Source organism: Pongo pygmaeus, chromosome 2, assembly GCF_028885625.2.
Source record: "Pongo pygmaeus isolate AG05252 chromosome 2, NHGRI_mPonPyg2-v2.0_pri, whole genome shotgun sequence".
NCBI classification, from domain to species: Eukaryota; Metazoa; Chordata; class Mammalia; order Primates; family Hominidae; genus Pongo; species Pongo pygmaeus.
Window position 1 is genome coordinate 105,749,458 of NC_085930.1, and position 18,807 is coordinate 105,768,264.

At 43.8% G+C, this 18,807-nt stretch overlaps 1 protein-coding gene across 29 annotated transcripts in view; it reads left to right on the plus strand.

The window, feature by feature from the left end:
* The window catches only part of MAP4 (microtubule associated protein 4), a 228,660-nt gene that overhangs the window by 193,738 nt on the left and 16,115 nt on the right, over positions 1-18,807 (plus strand). For 14 of the 29 annotated variants that reach the window (XM_054481811.2, XM_054481830.2, XM_063661201.1 and 11 more), the window contains 7 exons: positions 7,752-7,858; positions 9,389-9,604; positions 13,254-13,437; positions 14,024-14,083; positions 14,207-14,499; positions 15,994-16,107; positions 18,071-18,163. In XM_054481811.2, coding sequence (XP_054337786.1) covers positions 7,752-7,858; positions 9,389-9,604; positions 13,254-13,437; positions 14,024-14,083; positions 14,207-14,499; positions 15,994-16,107; positions 18,071-18,163 — 1,067 coding nt within the window. The remainder of the gene's footprint in view (positions 1-7,751; positions 7,859-9,388; positions 9,605-13,253; positions 13,438-14,023; positions 14,084-14,206; positions 14,500-15,993; positions 16,108-18,070; positions 18,164-18,807) is intronic. The other 15 variants (XM_054481858.2, XM_054481847.2, XM_063661215.1 and 12 more) reach the window with 2 other exon arrangements.

The following is an 18,807-nucleotide window of genomic DNA, read 5'->3' on the forward strand; positions in this document are numbered from 1 at the left end:
TGACCTCTCAAAGTGCTGGTATTACAGGCATGAGCCACTGCGCCCATCCCCTGGGTTTTCTTTTTGTCTCCTACATATCCCTGGCTGGGCACTGGAGAGGCCTGTAACCTGGAATTACCAACAGGCATAGACTGAAAAAAAAAAGGAAAGGAAAAAAGAAAACAAGTAGAGAAAAATCTGTTCTCTATTGCCAAAAAAACAAGAAAGAAAAAAACCCAGCAAAGACCTAATGGTGAGCCCTATTTCACTACCCATCCCCAGCAGTGGGCTCAGTCTGCCTGCAGGTACAGTGTCAATGCAGCCCATAAGGGCCTTCCTGTTGTCCTCTCCATACTCAGCAGAAGCTATAGGCCCGATCCGCCCACATCACCAGCAACTGCAGGGAGGCCTGTCCCCTACCAGGTAACAGCACCAGTGGCTTCTATAGCCCTGGTGTCTTGTAATCCTCTACCCAGGGGCAGGAGACTTTCGTAGGTTTCAAAACCTCTACTTCCTTCCCCTTAGCAAGAGAAAGCTCCCAAGGTAGGTGTTTCCTGCTCCCAGCAACTCCAGCAGAGATCAAACAGGAGGTCTGCCTGGGTCCCAGGCAGCCAGAGAGCAGTCCAGAGGAAGCTCTCTCTATTCTGTGGTTCCAGCATCACTCAGCCCCTATGTGCTGACACTGGGTGACCCAGGTAAGTCCCTACAGCCCTTTCAGGCAGTACCAAAAGGGATTAGTTAGAACCTTAGCAGAACCAGAACACAACAGGCCATAAATGCATTGCAAGGGCTCTAGAAACCAAATTGTCATCAGAACTAGTCATAACCTGTAGACTAAATATAAACAGGGTGATTGCATGCTAAAGTACAAAATTAGAATTTTAAAGCAGCCATCATAGAAGTGCTTTAACAAGCAATTATGAATCCTCTTGAAACAAATGAAAACTAAAAACCTCAGTAAAGAAATAGAAGTTACATAAAAGGAACCAAATGTTAATTGTCAATATGAAAAATATAATAATTAAAATTAAAAACTTCGATGGGCTCAGCAGCAGACTGCAGATAACAGAGGACAGAATCAGTGAAGATGAGGACAGATCAATAGGATTTATTCAATCTGAACAACAGACGAAGAAATGGTCTACAAGGAATAAACATATCTTCAGACCCATGGGACAATAACAAAAGATCTAACATTTGTATCATCAGAATCGCAGGAGAGGAGCAAGGAAGCAAGGCTGAACAGCTGTTCAAAGAAATAATGACTACAAACTTCCCAAATTTGACAAAAGACAAAACTTATAGAGTCAAGCAACTGAACAAATACCAAATAGGATAATGCGAAGAAATCATGCCACAACTTTTCATAATTAAACTTTTATAAACTAAAGACAAAAATCTGTAAAAACAAGCAAAGAGATATGATGCACTAGGGAAACAGCAGTTTTTTTTTTTTAACCTTCCTTATGGTGCTGAGGAAACAGCAATTTAAATGACAGCCTGTTTCTTATCAGAAACTGGGGAATGCAAAAAGAAGTGGCACAACATTTTTCAAGTGCCAAAAGAAAAGAACTGTCAACTGCAAATTATTTGGTAAAACAATCCATCAGGAATGAAGGGGAAATAAATAAAAAAGACATTTTTAGATAAAGGAAAACTAAGAATTTGTTGCTAGTAGACATACCCTTAGAGAATGGCTAAAGGAGGCTCTCCAAAAAGATAAGATATGGTAACAGAAGGAGGCTTGGAATTTCAGAAATAAAAGAACAACAATAGAATGGGTAAAAATATGGAAATAGCTGGGTACGGTGGCTCATGCCTGTAATCCTAGCACTTTGGGAGGCCGAGGCGGGTGGATCATCGGAGGTCAGGAGTTCGAGACCAGCCTGACCAACATGGAGAAACCCTGTCTCTACTAAAAATACAAAATTAGCCGGGCGTAGTGGCCGCATACCTGTAATCTCAGCTACTCTGGATGGCTGAGGCAGGAGAATCGCTTGAACTCGGGAGGTGGAGGTTGTGGTGAGCCATGCCACCACACTCCAGCCTGGGCAACAAGAGCGAAACTCAGTCTCCCAAAAAAAAAAAAAAAAATAGACTTATCTCCTCATGAATTTTTTAAAGTCATAAATCATATTTGAAGCACAAATTGTAATGCCATCTGATGTAGTGCTTAATCTATGAAGAGGAAACACTTAAGACATATCTTAAGGCTGGGCGCAGTGGCTCACACCTGTAATCCCACCACTTTTGGAGACCAAGGTGGGTGGATCACTTGAGGCCAGGGGTTTGAGACCAGCCTGGGCAACATGACGAAATCCCATCTCTACTAAAGATAAAAAGAAAAATTAGCTGGGCATGGTAGCGCACACCTATAATCCCAGCTGCTTGGTTGGCTGAGGCATGAGAATCACTTGAACCTGGGAGGCAGAGGTTGCAGTGAGCCGAGATTGCAGCACTACCTCCAACCTGGATGACAGAGTGAGACTCTGTCTTTTAAAAAAAATTAAAGTAGGGAGAAAATAAAGCATCCTAAATGGAAGTAAGGTTCCAGTAGGTCACTCAAAGTAGTAAAACATAGCTGGGTGTGGTGGTGTGCATCTGTAGTCCCAGCTACTCAGGAGGCTGAAGACAGCAGGATAACTTGTGCTCAGAGTTTGAGACCAGCCTGAGCAACACAGTGAGACCCCATCTCTAGAGGAAAAAACAGTAGTAGAACATTGATACCAGTTTGTTGTATGTATATTGTAATACCTAGAGCAACCACTAAGAAAACTATACAGAGCAATATACTCAAAAACTTTTTTTTTAAATAAAAATAGAATTCTAAAAAATGTTCAGGTAACCTTGGGTGAGACGTAATTTGAAAAAATGAAAAAAGGAAATTAAAAAGATTAAAAATGTTCAAGTAACCAACAGGAAGGCAGGAAAGTGAAACAGAAATGAGAAAAAGAGAGAACAAATAAAAAATATCAGACTTAAGCCCTAACATAGCAGTAATTATTTTACTTTATTTCATTTATTTTTTTATTTATTGAGATGGAGTTTCACTCTTGTCACCCAGGCTGGAGTGCAGTGGTACAATCTCAGCTCACTGCAACTTTCACTTCCCAGGTTCAAGCGATTCTCCTGCCTCAGCTTCCCAAGTAGCTGGGATTACAGGCGCCCACCACAACGCCTGGCTAATTTTTGTATTTTTAGTAGAGATGGGGTTCACCCTGTTGGACAGGCTGATCTGCAACTCCTGACTTCAGGTGATAAGCCCACCTCGGCTTCCCAAAGTGCTGAATGGATTATAGGCGTGAGCCACTGTACCTGGCCATCAGGAATTATTTTAGAAGCAAATGGTCTGAGTACTACAATTAAAAGACAAAGATTGGAAGAGTAGATTTTTTTAAAAAAATGACTCAGGTAGGCCAGGTACAGTGGCTCCTGCTTGTAATCCCTTTGGGAGGCTGAGGCAGAAGGATCACTTGAGCCTAGGAGTTCGAGACCAGCCTGAGCAACACAGGGAGAACCCATCTCTACAAATAATTTTAAAATTAGCCGGGCATGGTGACACGTGCCTGTGGTCCTAGCTATTCAGGAGCTGAGGTAGGAGGATCGCTTGAGCTGAGGAGGTAGAAGCTACAGTGAGTACAGTCAGCCATGATCACACCTGTCTTAAAAAGAAAAAAAATTGTCCAAGTATATGCCATCTACAAGAAATGCATAACAAACATAAGGACATAGGTAGGTTGAAAGTTAAAAGATGGAAAGAAATATATCATGTTAACAATTTTTTTAAGTAGCAGTAGCTATATATAATGATTATTTATGCATATATATATATATAGAGAGAGAGAGAGAGAGTTGTTTTTTCTTGTTGCCCAGGCTGGAGTGCAGTGGCCTGGTCATAGCTAACAGCAGCCTTGACTCACTGGGCTCAAGCAATCTTCCCACCTCAGCCTCCCAAGTATGTGAGTCTTATAGGCATGCACCACCATGCCCTGCTAATTTTCTTTCGATTTTTGTAGAGAGGAAGTCTCACTTTGTTGCCCAGGCTAGTCCCAAACTGCTGGCCTCAAGTGATCCTCTGCCTCAGCCTCCCAAAGTGCTGGGATTAAAGATTACCTGGCCTGGAGTGACTATACTAATATCAGACAAAAGTAGATGTCAGAGAAGAGAATAAAGGATCAATCCCACTAAGAAAACTTAGCAATTCTAAATGTATACACACCAAAAAACAGAGCATCAAGATAATATGAAACAAAAACTGACAGAGCTAAAAGGAGAAGTACACAAAGTCACAATTACAGTTGGGGACTTCTATATCCCACTATGAACAGTTGATAGAACTACTAGACAGAATGTTAGTAAAGATGTAACAGTGCCATCAAACAACAAAATCTCATAGACCTTGATAGAAATTCCACTCAGTGACAGAATATACATTCTTCTCAGGTGTCCATTAAACACTCACCAAGATGGATCTTGGGTCATAAAACCAACTTGAATCAATTTAAAAGATTGAAATTATGATGGGGCATGGTGGTTTGTGCCTATAATCCCGGCACTTTGGGAAGCTGATGTGGGAGGACTGCTTGAGACCAGTCAGTTTGGGCCACATAGCAAGACCTCCATCTCTTCAAAAAAAATGCTTTTTGGAAATTATTCAGGTATGGTGGCACGTACCAGTAGTCTCAGCTACTTGGAAGGCTGAGGCATTAGGGTCTCTTGACCCCAGGAGTTCGAGGTGGCAGTGAGCTGTGATCACGCCACTGTACTGCAGCCTAGGCAACAGACTTCATCTCTTAAAAAAAAACAAAAAAAAAAAAACTGAAATTGGAATTATTTCAGGTATACAAAGTTAGTGCAATAATCAAAAGTAATCTGTCGGCCGGGCATGGTGGCGCATGCCTATAATCCCAACACTTTGGGAGGCCGAGGCAGGCAGATCACGAGGTCAGGAGATGGAGACCATCCTGGCTAACGTGGTGAAACCCCATCTCTACTAAAAATACAAAAAAAAAAAAAAATTAGCCGGGTGTGATGGCGGGTACCTGTTGTAGTCCCAGCTACTCGGGAGGCTGAGGCAGGAGAATGGCAGGAGGTGGAGCTTGCCCACCAGTGAGCTGAGATCACACCACTGCACTCCAGCCTGGGCGACAAAGTGAGACTCCATCTCAAAAAAAAAAAAAAAAAGTAATCTGTTATAGTCTAAAGAAAATAAATTGTCAACACAGAAAAATCGTTTAACAGAATCAAATAGCTATTCGTGTTAAAACTCTCAGCAAAGTAGGAATAGAGAGGAACTTATTTAACTTGACAAAGAGCATCTACAGAAAGCCTACAGCTAACATCATTTAATGGTGAATAAGTGAATACTTTCTATCTAAGATTGGGAACAAGGCAAGGATATCTACTTGCACCACTCTTTTAAATATAGTGTACTGGAAGTTATTATAGAGATGGAGAACATAGTAGTTGCATATATTTAGGGATTGGAAAGGGGATGGAGTAGATATGGCTATAGAGGGGTAACATGAAGGAGCCCTATTGATTGCTACAGCCACTCCAGGCCAGGGAATCTGTAATCCCAGCACTTTGGGAGGCTAAGGTGGTGGTGGTTACACAAAGCTACACTTGATAAAGTTGCATAGCACTACACACACACGCAGACACACGCACACAAATGAGTGCATGTAAAGCGAAAAATCTGAGTAGGCTCTGTGGGTTGTCTCCGTTTCTTGGTTTTGATAGTATACCATATTTACATAGGATGTCAGCACTTGGGGAGATTGGGTAAAAGGGTACACAGGGACCTTCCCTATGTGTTTCTTTGCAACTTCGTATGAATCTGTAATTATTTCTCAAAGTTTTAAGCCTCCTAACCTCCCCAGTTTTGTGTCCCATCCTTTCCCTCAAAAACGTTGTTCTGTTTAATTACAATCCTTTCAAAGATTCTTTTAAAATGCATATACAAGTATATTTGCAATATATTTTCCCCCATCCCTTTTCAAGACAAATAGTTTCACATTATACTTATGCTTTGTTGGTTTTTTTTTTTTCACTTAATAGAGACCATTGCATAGTAATCATAAAAGAATTTCTCCATGCTTTATTTTTTCACATTCAGAGATTACATTGATATTTCTACCATAATAACCAGTTTTCTATTAACGGACTTCTGGGTTGTTCTTTTGCTTTTAGAAACAATGATCTGGTGGAAATCTTGCACATTTACTGTTTGGCTGGTGTGTAAATACCCTTCTAGGATAAATTACTAGAAATTGGTTTTCTAGATTAGAATTTATCTGTCCTTGTAATTTTCAGAAAATGACACTGCCAGGCAGCCCTGCCTATGGGTCATAGCAGTTCACGTACCTACCAAGTATATTTCCCCATATTATTCTCAATAGTTATTTTAAAATTTTTGGACTTTTGACAATATGTTAGTATTAAAATGGCATTTCAGGCCAGGCATGGTGTTTCACGCCTGTAATCCCAGCACTTTGGGAGGCTGAGGTGGGTGGATCACTTGAAGTCAGGAGTTTGAGACCAGCCTGGCCAACATGGTGAAACCCTGTCTCTACTAAAAATACAGAAATTAGCTGGGTGTGGTGGTGCATGCCTGTAATCCAGCTACTTGGGAGGCTGAGGCAGGAGAATTGTTTGAACAGGGGAGACAGGTTGCAGTGAGCCGAGATCGCACCATTGCACTCCAGCCTGGGCGACAGATCAAGACTTTGTCTCAAAAAATAAAATGGCATTTCAGTGGGGTTTAAATTTTTATTTTTCTTATACTTAACATTGTACATCTTTTCATAGTTTCAAAAAACTTTGTTTCTCTTTTCTATAAAGTCTGTTCATATTGTTTTGCATTTTCCCAGTGGATTATTGGCTTTTGTAGTAGTTACTGATTTGTGGGAGTAATTTATAGAATAAGGTCTTTGTCTTTGGTATGAGGGTCAAGTATTTTTTCTGTTTGTCATTTGCCTTTTGACTTTTATTATAGTGTTTTGTCTTATTTTGGTTTTTGCCACATTGAAGTTTTTTATTTTTCTTTAGTCAAACTTATCTCTTGTGGCCTCTTGACTTTGTGCCAGTTAGAAAGGCCTTCCCCACAGCAAGGTTATACATTTCACGGTATTTTAATGCTCTCAGGTATAGTCCTACTGAAATCTGGAGTAACCTCTCCACAGAGAGGAGGCTGTGTTGCCTTAGGCAGGAGACTTTATTTCTGGCCCTGAGTCTGGTTCCATGGGTCTCCTCGGCCTTGTTGAAAATCTGGGTCACTGTTAGAACTAGATCAGGTTAATCTCACATCCTCCATAAAATGGTTCTTTATAGGGAAAGGAAGGAAAGGGAGTCATTGAATGATCTTCTGGCTCTTATCCCATCTCACAGCAACCTTTATTCCAAAGATAGACTGGTAGAAGAGGTTTTTGTCCTATTGCTTGGAGAGCTAGTGGTTGGAAGACAGAGTCCCTTTGGTCTCTAGGGAAAGGAAACCAAACTTAAAGGACCATTTCTTTCCACTGATCATTTGTGCATGTGCCACTTAGACTGCTTCTCCACAGGGTCAGGCTCCCTGAATCTGAGGAATCTAAAACTGTCCTCCATCACAATGAGAACTTGGGAGGCTTGTCCACATTTCAGCAGCACAGCCCTGTGGACTTTTTTCAGAATGAAGTGCTAGTTAGTGGTCTGTCTTTGCTAAACCTTGTATTTTCAAAATGGGTGTGAAAAATGTTTGCTTAGTATAATTCCCACCCATCCTCTCCCCTTAGGAATAGCCAGGCCAGAAGAAGGAAGGCCTGCTGTGAGTGGGACCGGAAATGATATCACCACCCCACCAAACAAGGAGCTCCCACCAAGCCCAGAGAAGAAAACAAAGGTAGGTGCCAGAATGGTGGTTATCTTCTAGTGCCATAATTTTTAAACGGAGTATCTTCTGCTGTTATTGCTTGAATCACGAATGAAATTTCTTTTTTCTGAGCTATTATTGTCCTTCCTCATGTTTGGACATGCTTAGAAAATATCTTGTATTCTCATTTAGCACAGTGGCCTAAACCAACTTTAAAATCTCAGCCTTTGACCCTATTATCTTATGTATCTGTAAAAAATGTTCTGTAGAGGCCGGGCATGGTGGCTCATGCCTGTAATCCCAGCACTTTGGGAGGCCGAGGCGGGCGGATCACATCAGGAGATGGAGACCACCCTGACCAACATGGTGAAATCCCATCTCTACTAAAAATACTAAAATTAGCTGGGCATGGTGATGCATGCCTGTAATCCCAGCTACTCAAGAGGCTGAGGCAGGAGGATCGCTTGAACCAAGGAGTTGGAGGTTGCGGTGAGCTGAGATCATGCCATTGCACTGCGCTCCATCTCAAAAAAAAAAAAAAAAAAAAAAAAGTTCTATAGAGATTGTTTCAGCTTCCCTTAACAACAACAAAAAGGACAGTTGCAAAAATATTCTGAAATAAATTCCGAATTATTTGCTATTATCTCAGTGTTAGATGAAAGAAAAAAAAAGATTCTGAAATATCCATTCATGAAAAAAGAATGCAGAGTTTGAAGGTGGATCATATAGCTTCAGATGCATAACTAGTACTTATTGCAAAGTTCAAAAGCCACACTGTAGGCTGTGGCTGCTGTTGTCCCATCAAGATACAGGTAGTTTCAGCATGTTGTCCAGAGTCTTCAAAAAATTAAAAAGTTACTAAAAAAAAATACAGGTAATAATGGCTGAATCACCTCCTGATGCTTTTCTTTTAGAATAGCATCAAAAGTTAGTTAATTATTAAGAGTTAATTAATTGTTTTACTGAATTAAGTCTTCAGGTGCCAAACTGCCAGAATTTGTGCCACTATCATTAAGAAACTATTCCCAGGCCAGGCACGGTGGCTCACGCCTGTAATCCCAGCACCTTGGGAGGCCAAGGTGGGCAGATCACAAGGTCAGGAGATCGAGACCATCCTGGCTAAAACGGTGAAACCCCATCTTTACTAAAAATACAAAAAATTAGCTGGGCGTGGTGGCACACGCTGGTAGTCCCAGCTACTTGGGAGGCTGAGGCAGGAGAATCGCTTGAACCTGGGAGGCAGAGCTTACAGTGAGCCGAGATCGCCAGTGCACTCCAGCCTGGGCGACAGAGAGAGACTCCATCTCAAAAAAAAAAAAAAAAAAGAAAAGAAAAAGAAACTATTGCCCATTTTCTTTCTCTATCCTGGTCTCATTCCATTATTTATTGAGCTCAGAAGAAAGAAATGCTAATTTTAAGTTGCATCTATCCTCATTGCTTATAATTTTACTTTGAATTGTGCAATTTATACTTTTTTTAATTTGTTTTTATTCTTGTCTGTGTGTTTGATGTTGCCCTTTAAAAAATAAAAATAAAAAATAAACAACAATCAACCTAAAGCCTTTGGCCACCACTCAACCTGCAAAGACTTCAACATCGAAAGCCAAAACACAGCCCACTTCTCTCCCTAAGCAGCCAGCTCCCACCACCATTGGTGGGTTGAATAAAAAACCCATGAGCCTTGCTTCAGGCTTAGTACCAGCTGCCCCACCCAAACGCCCTGCCGTCGCCTCTGCCAGGCCTTCCATCTTACCTTCAAAAGACGTGAAGCCAAAGGTAAGTGGTCACTTAACTACTGTGCCGAGGAAAATTGTTCCCCTCTGAGTGTCAGATAGACAGATCCTTGTTGCTAACAGACAACGGAATCAGGCTGGTGGAATTTGGAAAAGACAAGGGAAATGGGGGAGAGGGTGATTCGAAAATTGGCATGGCTACTCTGGGCGCACTGCCTATGGGTTAGCCCTGCTCCACAAGGAACAGCCAAAAAAAGAAAAAAGAAAAGGAAATCAATTTGGGGCCCATTGATGCAGCCATTAACATTTTGAAGCCTTTTTATGCTCTTACCTTTCCCTTCCCTGTTTGGAGGTAATACTCCATCTACTTAGGTTCTTCCTCCTTTCTCTCAACTACCTACTCTTTACCTATTTAAGCACTTATTAACCAGTTTCCTCTACTCCACATACCAATTAGGTATTCTTTTTTGGTATAATTCCCACATCAAATGTAATTCTTTGTCTTTCCCTGTTATCATCCTGCAGAAGTTTTATCCATTACTATTGTGATATAACTAGCTCTTCCAGCTTATCTCAGCATGTTCCAGCATGATGTGATAACTTACTTTGCTTTGGGCATTAGGCCACCTCTCACTGAGCTACTTCTGAAGTCATCCAGTTTTCCAGGTCACCCATGGTTTCTGTATTGCCCAGAAACTGGTCACATTTGGAGCAGCATTAGTGTTACAGAATTGCTCCAGGAGGAGAGGATAGTGGAGGCTGTGGCTGCCTTCCTTAACGTCTTGGCTTATTTGAGAAGGGCCTTTAGGTCAGCCTGATAGTACTCTTTAAATTCATGGTACGAAATAGTTTCCCATGTTAAAATGTCAGTTTTTAATTTAATATGGTGAAGAAAACTGTGGAACCTAGGGGTTGAAGTCCAGGCTGAAACCCTGGCCAAGAAACTGAAAAATCCTCTCATAAACTAGTAATGATAAAATCTTGTAAAGCTTTCTCTCTGATCCTCATTTATCCAGTTGGTTGCTTTTCTTGATCTTTAGAAAACAATAGGTTTGAATAAGAGGGCAGAGGGGAGGTGCCTGGAGCCCTGGCAGCAGGTCCTCACTGTTGCTTATTCAGCAGCAGCTCCTGGGGGGTGACAAAGGAGAGTGTAGGAAGGAGAGGTGTCTAGTGAAATTTCACTCTATAATAATCATATAAATGAAGTGTACTGTACTAGTTGCTTTATATACATGAACTTTTTTTTTAATTTATATTTTTTTGAGATGGAGCCTCACTCTGTCACCCAGGCTGGAGTACAGTGGCACAGTCTGGGCTCACTGCAACCTCCGCCTCCCAGGTTCAAGCATCTCTTGTGCCTCAGCCTCCCAAGTAGCTGGGATTACAGGCACCCGCCACCACGCCTGGCTAATTTTTTGTATTTTTAGTAGAGCTGGGGATTCGTCACATTGGCCAGGCTGGTCTCGAACTCCTGACCTCAGGTGATCCGCCTGCCTCGGCCTCCCAAAGTGCTGGGATTACAGGCATGAGCCACTGCACCAGTCCTGTTCTAATCTCTTTTATCCAGATGAGGAAATAAAGCTCAGAGAGGCCCAGCGATTTGCCAAATAGCACACTTAGAATTAAGGGGCCAAACCAGGACTGCAGCTCAGGCTTCTGACCCAGATTTGGCCAGTGGCCTCTTCATCTGCAGCTTATTTTGGTAGAAAGATTTGTAGAGACAGAGAGGGAAAAACCTATTCAGAAAAAATAAGTAGATTATGATTCTGGCAGAGAAGAAAATGTAAATTGGGAAACAGCAGAATAGCTCCAGTTAACTTCTGCAGGTTTTTGAAGCCAAGAGCCTGACATCTAAAAGATGCAACATCCTTTTGAGATTTCTATCCCACATAACTTTTTTCTAACTTATTTTATCATTATTACCCTTATGGCAAAATAATAAGACTATGCTAGATTATTCTGTGAATAATAGTCATAGTCTTAAAAATTTGATGCACATCCCAGAGAGCATCTGGTTTAGTCCTCAAATTTTAGAGCAATAGAAAAGGGAATCCCTCTGGCCAAAATCCTACATGTTTCCAGCAGAGCTAGTAGCAGAACCACTTCCCCTGATTCCAGCCTTAGAGTTCTTCACACCATACTTAAGGCATTTATTTGTGGAAATCGTCATTACCCTACATTTGCAGAGTTAGACTTTATTTGATTGGATGCCAGCCCTTAATTTCTAAGTACCTCCTTAGCTGATTTTTCCATTTAACGATATCCTGCTTGTCGCTACCTACATACTGCCCTCTTTATAGCCACTTCTCTTGGAGGAAGAGAGCTGAGCCCACTGTGTCTGTGATTTGGCATACTCTCTTTTGTAATGTGGTAATTTGTTTATCAAAATAGTGTCTTCATCCCCTGTCCCCGTAGAAACCAGGCTAAATTGATTCTTTCCGTTATTCACTAGAGACATCATTCCCAGCCTCCATGTAAAAGGAACTAGAGTGACCCAGTGCCAAGCATCTACACTTGAGAGACCTTTTCCCTTTTGCTCTCGGACTGTAGCTGTGATATCAGTGCTCTTTATCCCTTCTGTTGGTCAGGCCTGCCTCTTCTCATCATCTCTGTGCTGAGACCTTTCATCCTTTATTTCCTGACATCACATATTATCAAACCTGGTCCTTCATCACCCTCCATTCTAATCTCCTTATCCCGATGAGGAAATAAAGCTCAGAGGCTCAGTGATTTGCTGGAGTAGGGCTGCAGCTCACGCTTCTGGCCCAGATTTGGCCAGTGGCCTCTCCATCTGCAGCTCAGTCCTGTTCAGCATTCTCTAGGTGCGTGTTAGCCAAAAGAATGGCTCGATTTGACTGAACATAATTTTTAGTTTTTGTTTGTGTATGTTTAATCTTTGGTCAAGTATAATACATTAGATTTTATTACATTAAATACATTAGTATTTTTGGCATTTCTACAGAGGTTACATTAAAATATATGCATGCGTGTGTGTGTGTGTGTGTGTGTGTGTGTGTATAGGTATATAATGCAGTAGATTTGGAGGCAAACGTAGGTTGTGGTGATGTACCCATCAGGGCTGTTCATTCTCATTGGCTCAGGTTGGATTGAAGTAGTTTTACTCTCTGTTGCGTGCCCTCAGATCACACAGCACCCTGCATTGGCCAGTTTGTTGCTTTATGTGGAGGACCAGTTTGTTGCTTTATGTGGAGGACTTTGCTCTTAGAACCATATATATTTTCCTGTCAGTAGCTGCTGAACCCACAGTACCTCCTGTTCTCCAATACATGGTTGTATAGAAGCATCTTGTGTCCAGGTGCAGTGGCTCACGCCTGTAATCCCAGCACTTTGGGAGGCTGAGGCGGGCGGATCATGAGATCAGGAGATCGAGATCATCCTGGCTAACACGGTGAAACCCTGTCTCTACTAAAAATACAAAAAATTAGCTGGGCGTGGTGGCACGTGCCTGTAGTCCCAGCTACTCTGGAGGCTGAGTCAGGAGAATTGCTTGAACCTTGGAGGTGGAGGCCACAGTGAGCCGAGATCATGCCACTGCACTCCAGCCTGGGCAACAGAGCGAGACTCCATCTCCAAAAACAAAACAAAACAAACAAAAAAGGAAGCATCTTGTAGTGTGACTCCTTGGGGCTATTGCTGACCTGCAAGCCTCATTCCCACTTTCCTATTTCCAGCCCATTGCAGATGCAAAGGCTCCTGAGAAGCGGGCCTCACCATCCAAGCCAGCTTCTGCCCTGGCCTCCAGATCTGGATCCAAGAGCACTCAGACTGTTGCAAAAACCACAACAGCTACCGCTGTTGCCTCAATTGGCCCAAGCAGTAGGAGCCCCTCCACGCTCCTGCCCAAGAAGCCCACTGGTGAGTATTGCCTGTCTCTCTCTCCCATGGGAACTAGAGAGGGGAAAATGGGATCTTGGCTTTGTCCCAGCCATAGCTCTAGCTAGTATCACAAACAGCCGTGCAGGCCTGCTTACACACCAGTCCTTAGTGGGCTACCTGGAACAGTGGTAGCCCTGTGGGCCTGGTACTTAACAAGCCTTGATCTCTGTGTGAGCTTAGCAGTTGTATGTATTCAGAAAAATCTTGAGTGAAGGCAGAAAAATGTACCGCTCATGAATTTCCAGGTAGAATTTACTCTTGCCTTCTTAGTAACCCACAGCACCTAGCACATGGTGCTCATGGGCTTACATGATGATAAGAAGTCCATAGGCATGTGCTGACAGCCTACTTTTAAGGCCACATAGAAGGCTTATCAGGGCAGTAGAGAAGAATAAGACGCAGTGCCTGACCATCTAATTTACCACTCCATTCCCAGGGACTAACACAGTCCCTAGCTCAAAGCAGATATTCAGTAATTGTTAAATAATGAGGAATCTCACTATTGGATGAACTATCCAACAGGTCAGTTTGTTAAATGTTATATTAATAAGTATATTTTGTACAGCCATTAAGACTGAGGGAAAACCTGCAGAAGTCAAGAAGATGACTGCAAAGTCTGTACCAGGTAATAGCCCATCTGCCATTTTGTAGAGCCCCCTAACTTGAACCCCCACCTCCTCTGTGGCTTAAGTCTCCCTTTTTCTCTCTCTGCCTGAACCCGTGTTATCTCTCACTCCCTTCTTTGCAGCTGACTTGAGTCGCCCAAAGAGCACCTCCACCAGTTCCATGAAGAAAATCACCACTCTCAGTGGGACAGCCCCCGCTGCAGGGGTGGCTCCCACCCGAGTCAAAGCCACACCCATGCCCTCCCGGCCCTCCACAACTCCTTCCATAGACAAGAAGCCCACCTCGGCCAAACCCAGCTCCACCACCCCCAGGCTCAGCCGCCTAGCCACCAATGCTTCTGCTCCTGATCTGAAGAATGTCCGCTCCAAGGTTGGCTCCACGGAAAACATCAAGCATCAGCCTGGAGGAGGCCGGGTGGGTCCAGGGAGCTTGGGGTCCTGGCATGCTGGCCCCTGCTTCTTCCCTCCATTTCCACCCACTGTTCCCAGGCCCACCAAAGAAGCAGGCAGTTAGGACACTGGACTCAGCATCAGGGTATTTCAGCCTGGTCTCTGTAGTGGGCTTTGTGCCCCAGCAGCAGGGAGGCGGGGTAGGCTGAGCTCTGGGCTTTCTCTTCCTGTCTCAATAAGAAAGGCTCCTGTTCTAGATGTTGGGGTCTGGGTTTACAGGTTTACATTTTTGCTTCGATGTAGAAGGATTCTTTTATAGAAGAAACAGAGGAGGCCTCAGAGACTCTGCAAGTAAGAGAGACACTTGACATGAGCCTAGTTTTTCATGGTTCTTAGCCTGCACAGAGAATGTCAGGATAGGCAGAAGGTAGAACACCTCTTACTTCCACAACCCATGACTTGAGTGGAATATATCTGAAAGAGGACTAGGGTGTCCTCTTGTGGCCAGGATGAGTCGTGCTGTGAGCCTCTGGCCTTCCTAAACAGCAGGACTGCAATGCATATAGTGATGGAGAAAGATCACAGTGCTTCACTTTTAGGATTTTCCGGTGGTTAAGATTTTCTGGTTGCATCAATCCCAGAATTATTTAACTGTTGGTAACCATGGGAACTCTGCGTGAAAAGGTGGTGATGAAAGTCCGTCTGAGAATGTTCGGGTCCCTGGAGTAGTGACCATCTCATCTCCTAGGTCATTCACTAGCTCTACACCACCACCACCATCCAGGGCAGAATACTTAAATTGCTTAATCTGGAGCTGTTAAGAAATTCAGGAGGGACAAAAATGAAGTGGAATCCTGGTGCTGTTGGAAAACACTGATGGCAAACTGAGATCAGTCTAGAGAAGAGCCTGAGAGTTGCTTGTGGTAGCGACAGTAGCTCTGGTGTGCCCAGCAGGCCTCTGGGCTGTGCTGCTGATGGCCTATCTCCCCCTGTCTTTGCTCTTACGGTTTCATGGTGCAAAATTTACAGGAGGTCTTGGGTGGGGAGTTGAGTGACTTGATCTAGTGAATTGTTTTCCGCTCCAACATACCTAAAGAGTGTGACACTTTCTATCAGTATTGACTTCCTGTAACCGTGGCAGCTGCTTGGGGCATGTCAGAATATTTGGCATGGGGTGGCGGGTATTGTAATTTGAAAATCATGCCCCAGCACACTCTCAGAATCACTAATTTGGTTGTTTTAGCCTTCCTTTGTGCCTTTTCTCCATTAAATAGTGTCTTGATCTGTTCCTCATGTCTCAAGACTATGGCCTGCAGCTCCTTTTTTTGTGGCCCTCTACTTAAGGATCTTTGACTTGGTCTACCCTGGGAAATGTGTGGTTTTGCCTAGGATCAAAGGCCACCTGCTTTTGCCTGGTGGCCTGACCTGGATTTGAGTCCCCTACAGCCTTCTTCCCTTCTTGGCATTTGAGCTCTTATCCTCTTGATTTGAAATTTGCCCTCCCTTTATCTCCATCCAGGCCAAAGTAGAGAAAAAAACAGAGGCAGCTGCTACAACCCGAAAGCCTGAATCTAATGCAGTCACTAAAGCAGCCGGCCCAATTGCAAGTGCACAGAAACAACCTGCGGGGAAAGTGAGTTTTATTTAGACCCACCTCTGGAAGGTGAAGATGGTAAAATACTTCTTCCAGCCTGAGCCACTTGCCCTCTCTTGCACTTTTTCCCTTTCCCTAACTAGTTTCTACTTCTTCTCCCCTATATTCCCTTCTCTGTGCTTGATGACTCAGCCATCAGAAAATTTTTTGTATTAACCTTGAAAGTTAATAGAGTTGGGAGCCCATTAGCCCTTTGGAGAATGAATATATATATATATATAATTTTTGGCTGGATAAAATGGATCCAAAGACTTTCATTCATTTCCTTCACACTGACCTTGATGTGAAACCTACCTGGTATGGATGCAAATACAGTGCACCCACATTTGTTATCAAGAAGACATGGCAGGGGTAATTTCCACCACCTGGAACCCTGGAGCCCCTGTGCTTTACCTTGAACTAAAAGATCCCTCTCATAACGCTGCTGGGTATGGAGATAACTTCATTTGTCCTAGTTCCCCGGGTCACCTCTTAACTGAAAGTTAGGATGCTCATTCCCAGTGGAAACCCACTTAGTGTAGGCATGCAGCATCAACTGGAGGGCAGAGGTAAGCTGAAACCACAGGTTCTTTCCCCTTGCCTCTGTAAACCTGGAAACCAGGCCCCTCCTGAGTGCTTGCAACACCTTCCTTCCTTAGCTGTAGCAGGTAGGTGTGCCTCTGCCAGAGAAGCCTGCACTCCAGCCCTTAGGGACCAGCATGGGAAGTCTCAGCCTAGGGCATTCCTACAGTGAAGAAAGCTGCACCGTGGCTTCTGGGTGACTACTAGAGGTCCTAGGTTCAGACCAAAGCTCATTAAGTAGTTTGCTAACCACTTGTTTACCATCAAAGTTGTGAAAAAGGCTAGAAATGAGTAGGTACAATGAGGTATATGGGTTGGAGTTTCTCAGGATTTCTGTACTCTGTGGAGAACTCTTCAGCCTGGGACCTGCATCATTTGCAAAGAAAGGAAGTTGGCAACTATTCCTTCTTGAGAAGATCCTAGGATTCTTTGTTCCAGACTCTTAGAGCCAAGACCTTGGTGTTTCTCAGTTCCAGGGGAAGCCATTCCCGTACTATACAGTGTGGTTGTGCCCCCAGGCTTGGGCGTCCTTGCTGCCCTGCTTAGAGCCTGTTCTTTCCGCATGGGCATCTCACAGGGCAGAGGATTAGGCATATGGAGGATTCAGGAAGATATTTTACCCTTGAGTCAAAAATACTATGCCTTCTCGAGCCCTGAGACAAATGGGCTAAGTGTGGAGGCTGTAGCCGCTCCCCTGGTGTTGGAGATTCTGTATCCATTTGTATTCACATCTGAGCACTGGCCCCTCCTTCCTGTTAGTATCATCCGTGCCCTTGTTGCCAGCTGCCCAGTGCTTCTCAGAGCAGCCTTGGCTTCTGAGAGTGGGTCTGGCTGCAGCCATTCCAGGGCCCAGATTTAAGGGCCCAGATTTAAGGCTTCTCAGAGCAGCCTTGGCTTCTGAGAGTGGGTCTGGCTGCAGCCATTCCAGGGCCCAGATTTAAGGGAAGCACGCTCTTCGGGTGAAAACAGGTCCACATAATAAGACTTGCAGAGAAGAGCCAAGGACACTGTGCCCAGCTCTTGAGGAGGGAGCAGAGCAAGGAGGTAGGGCTGTGCCTGGTTGGGCATCAGGTTGGGCTGCTGCCTGGGCCTTGTGAACCACAGCCCCACCCCCAAGGAGTGGTGATGACCAACATGCAGTGCCTGCGCAGCTCTGCTGCTGTCGTTGTGTTGTCTGTTCACGTTTTTCACTCCCCTTCTTGCTCTTTCACATTTCTTTTCCTGTGCTTTTCCACATCTGTTCTGTAGAAGGTGGGGGTGGAGGTTTAACAACACTTTTTGTTGGTCATTGTGATCACATGTGGACTCACTGCCTTCCCTGTGTCGGTTCTAACCAGTCCTTTCCCTTTGTGTTGTTTTTTTCTGTTTTCTAACACTCCAGGTCCAGATAGTCTCCAAAAAAGTGAGCTACAGCCATATTCAGTCCAAGTGTGGTTCCAAGGACAATATTAAGCATGTCCCTGGAGGTGGTAATGTAAGTATAAGCTCTGGTTAGCTGGCATCTGAGATATAGCCCACTGTGGGGTATACTAGGCAGAGAGCCAGGTGCCCATGTAGATAGAATCCCAGTGGCCTGAGCTGTAGCGTTCTCTAAGAAGCAGACTAGCAAAGCGAGGGACTTTGATGCTCCCATGTTAGACAGGGTGTTTCTGGCGAGCCCCTGAACACCAGCATGGTGATATCCACTCAGTATCTTTTTTACCCATATGGGTGGGAGGCTTTGGATTTTTCTCCAGCTATGTCAGAGCCTGGGTCTGAGCACAGCGGTCAGCAGCAGACCTGTTGCCTGTCTGGAGTCCGTTCCTGGGAAGCGTATGTCTGTCTGCATGCCCTTGAATTACCGTGGGAGTAACTTCTCTGAGACAGATGTCTGGATCTTTCCAGAGCTCATCTTTGAATCCTTGTTATTATAAAATAAGAATTAATCAACATTTTCTTCCTATCCCTTCCCCATGTTTTTCTTCATCTTTGTTGCTCTCCAGCTCTCTGGGTTTTCCTCTACTTTCTTTTCTCTCCCTACCTTCTCCTGTTCCCTCTTTTTTTTTTTTTTTTTTTTTGAGATGCAGTCTCACTTTGTTGCCCAAACTAGAGTGCAGTGGTGTGATCTCTCACTGCAAC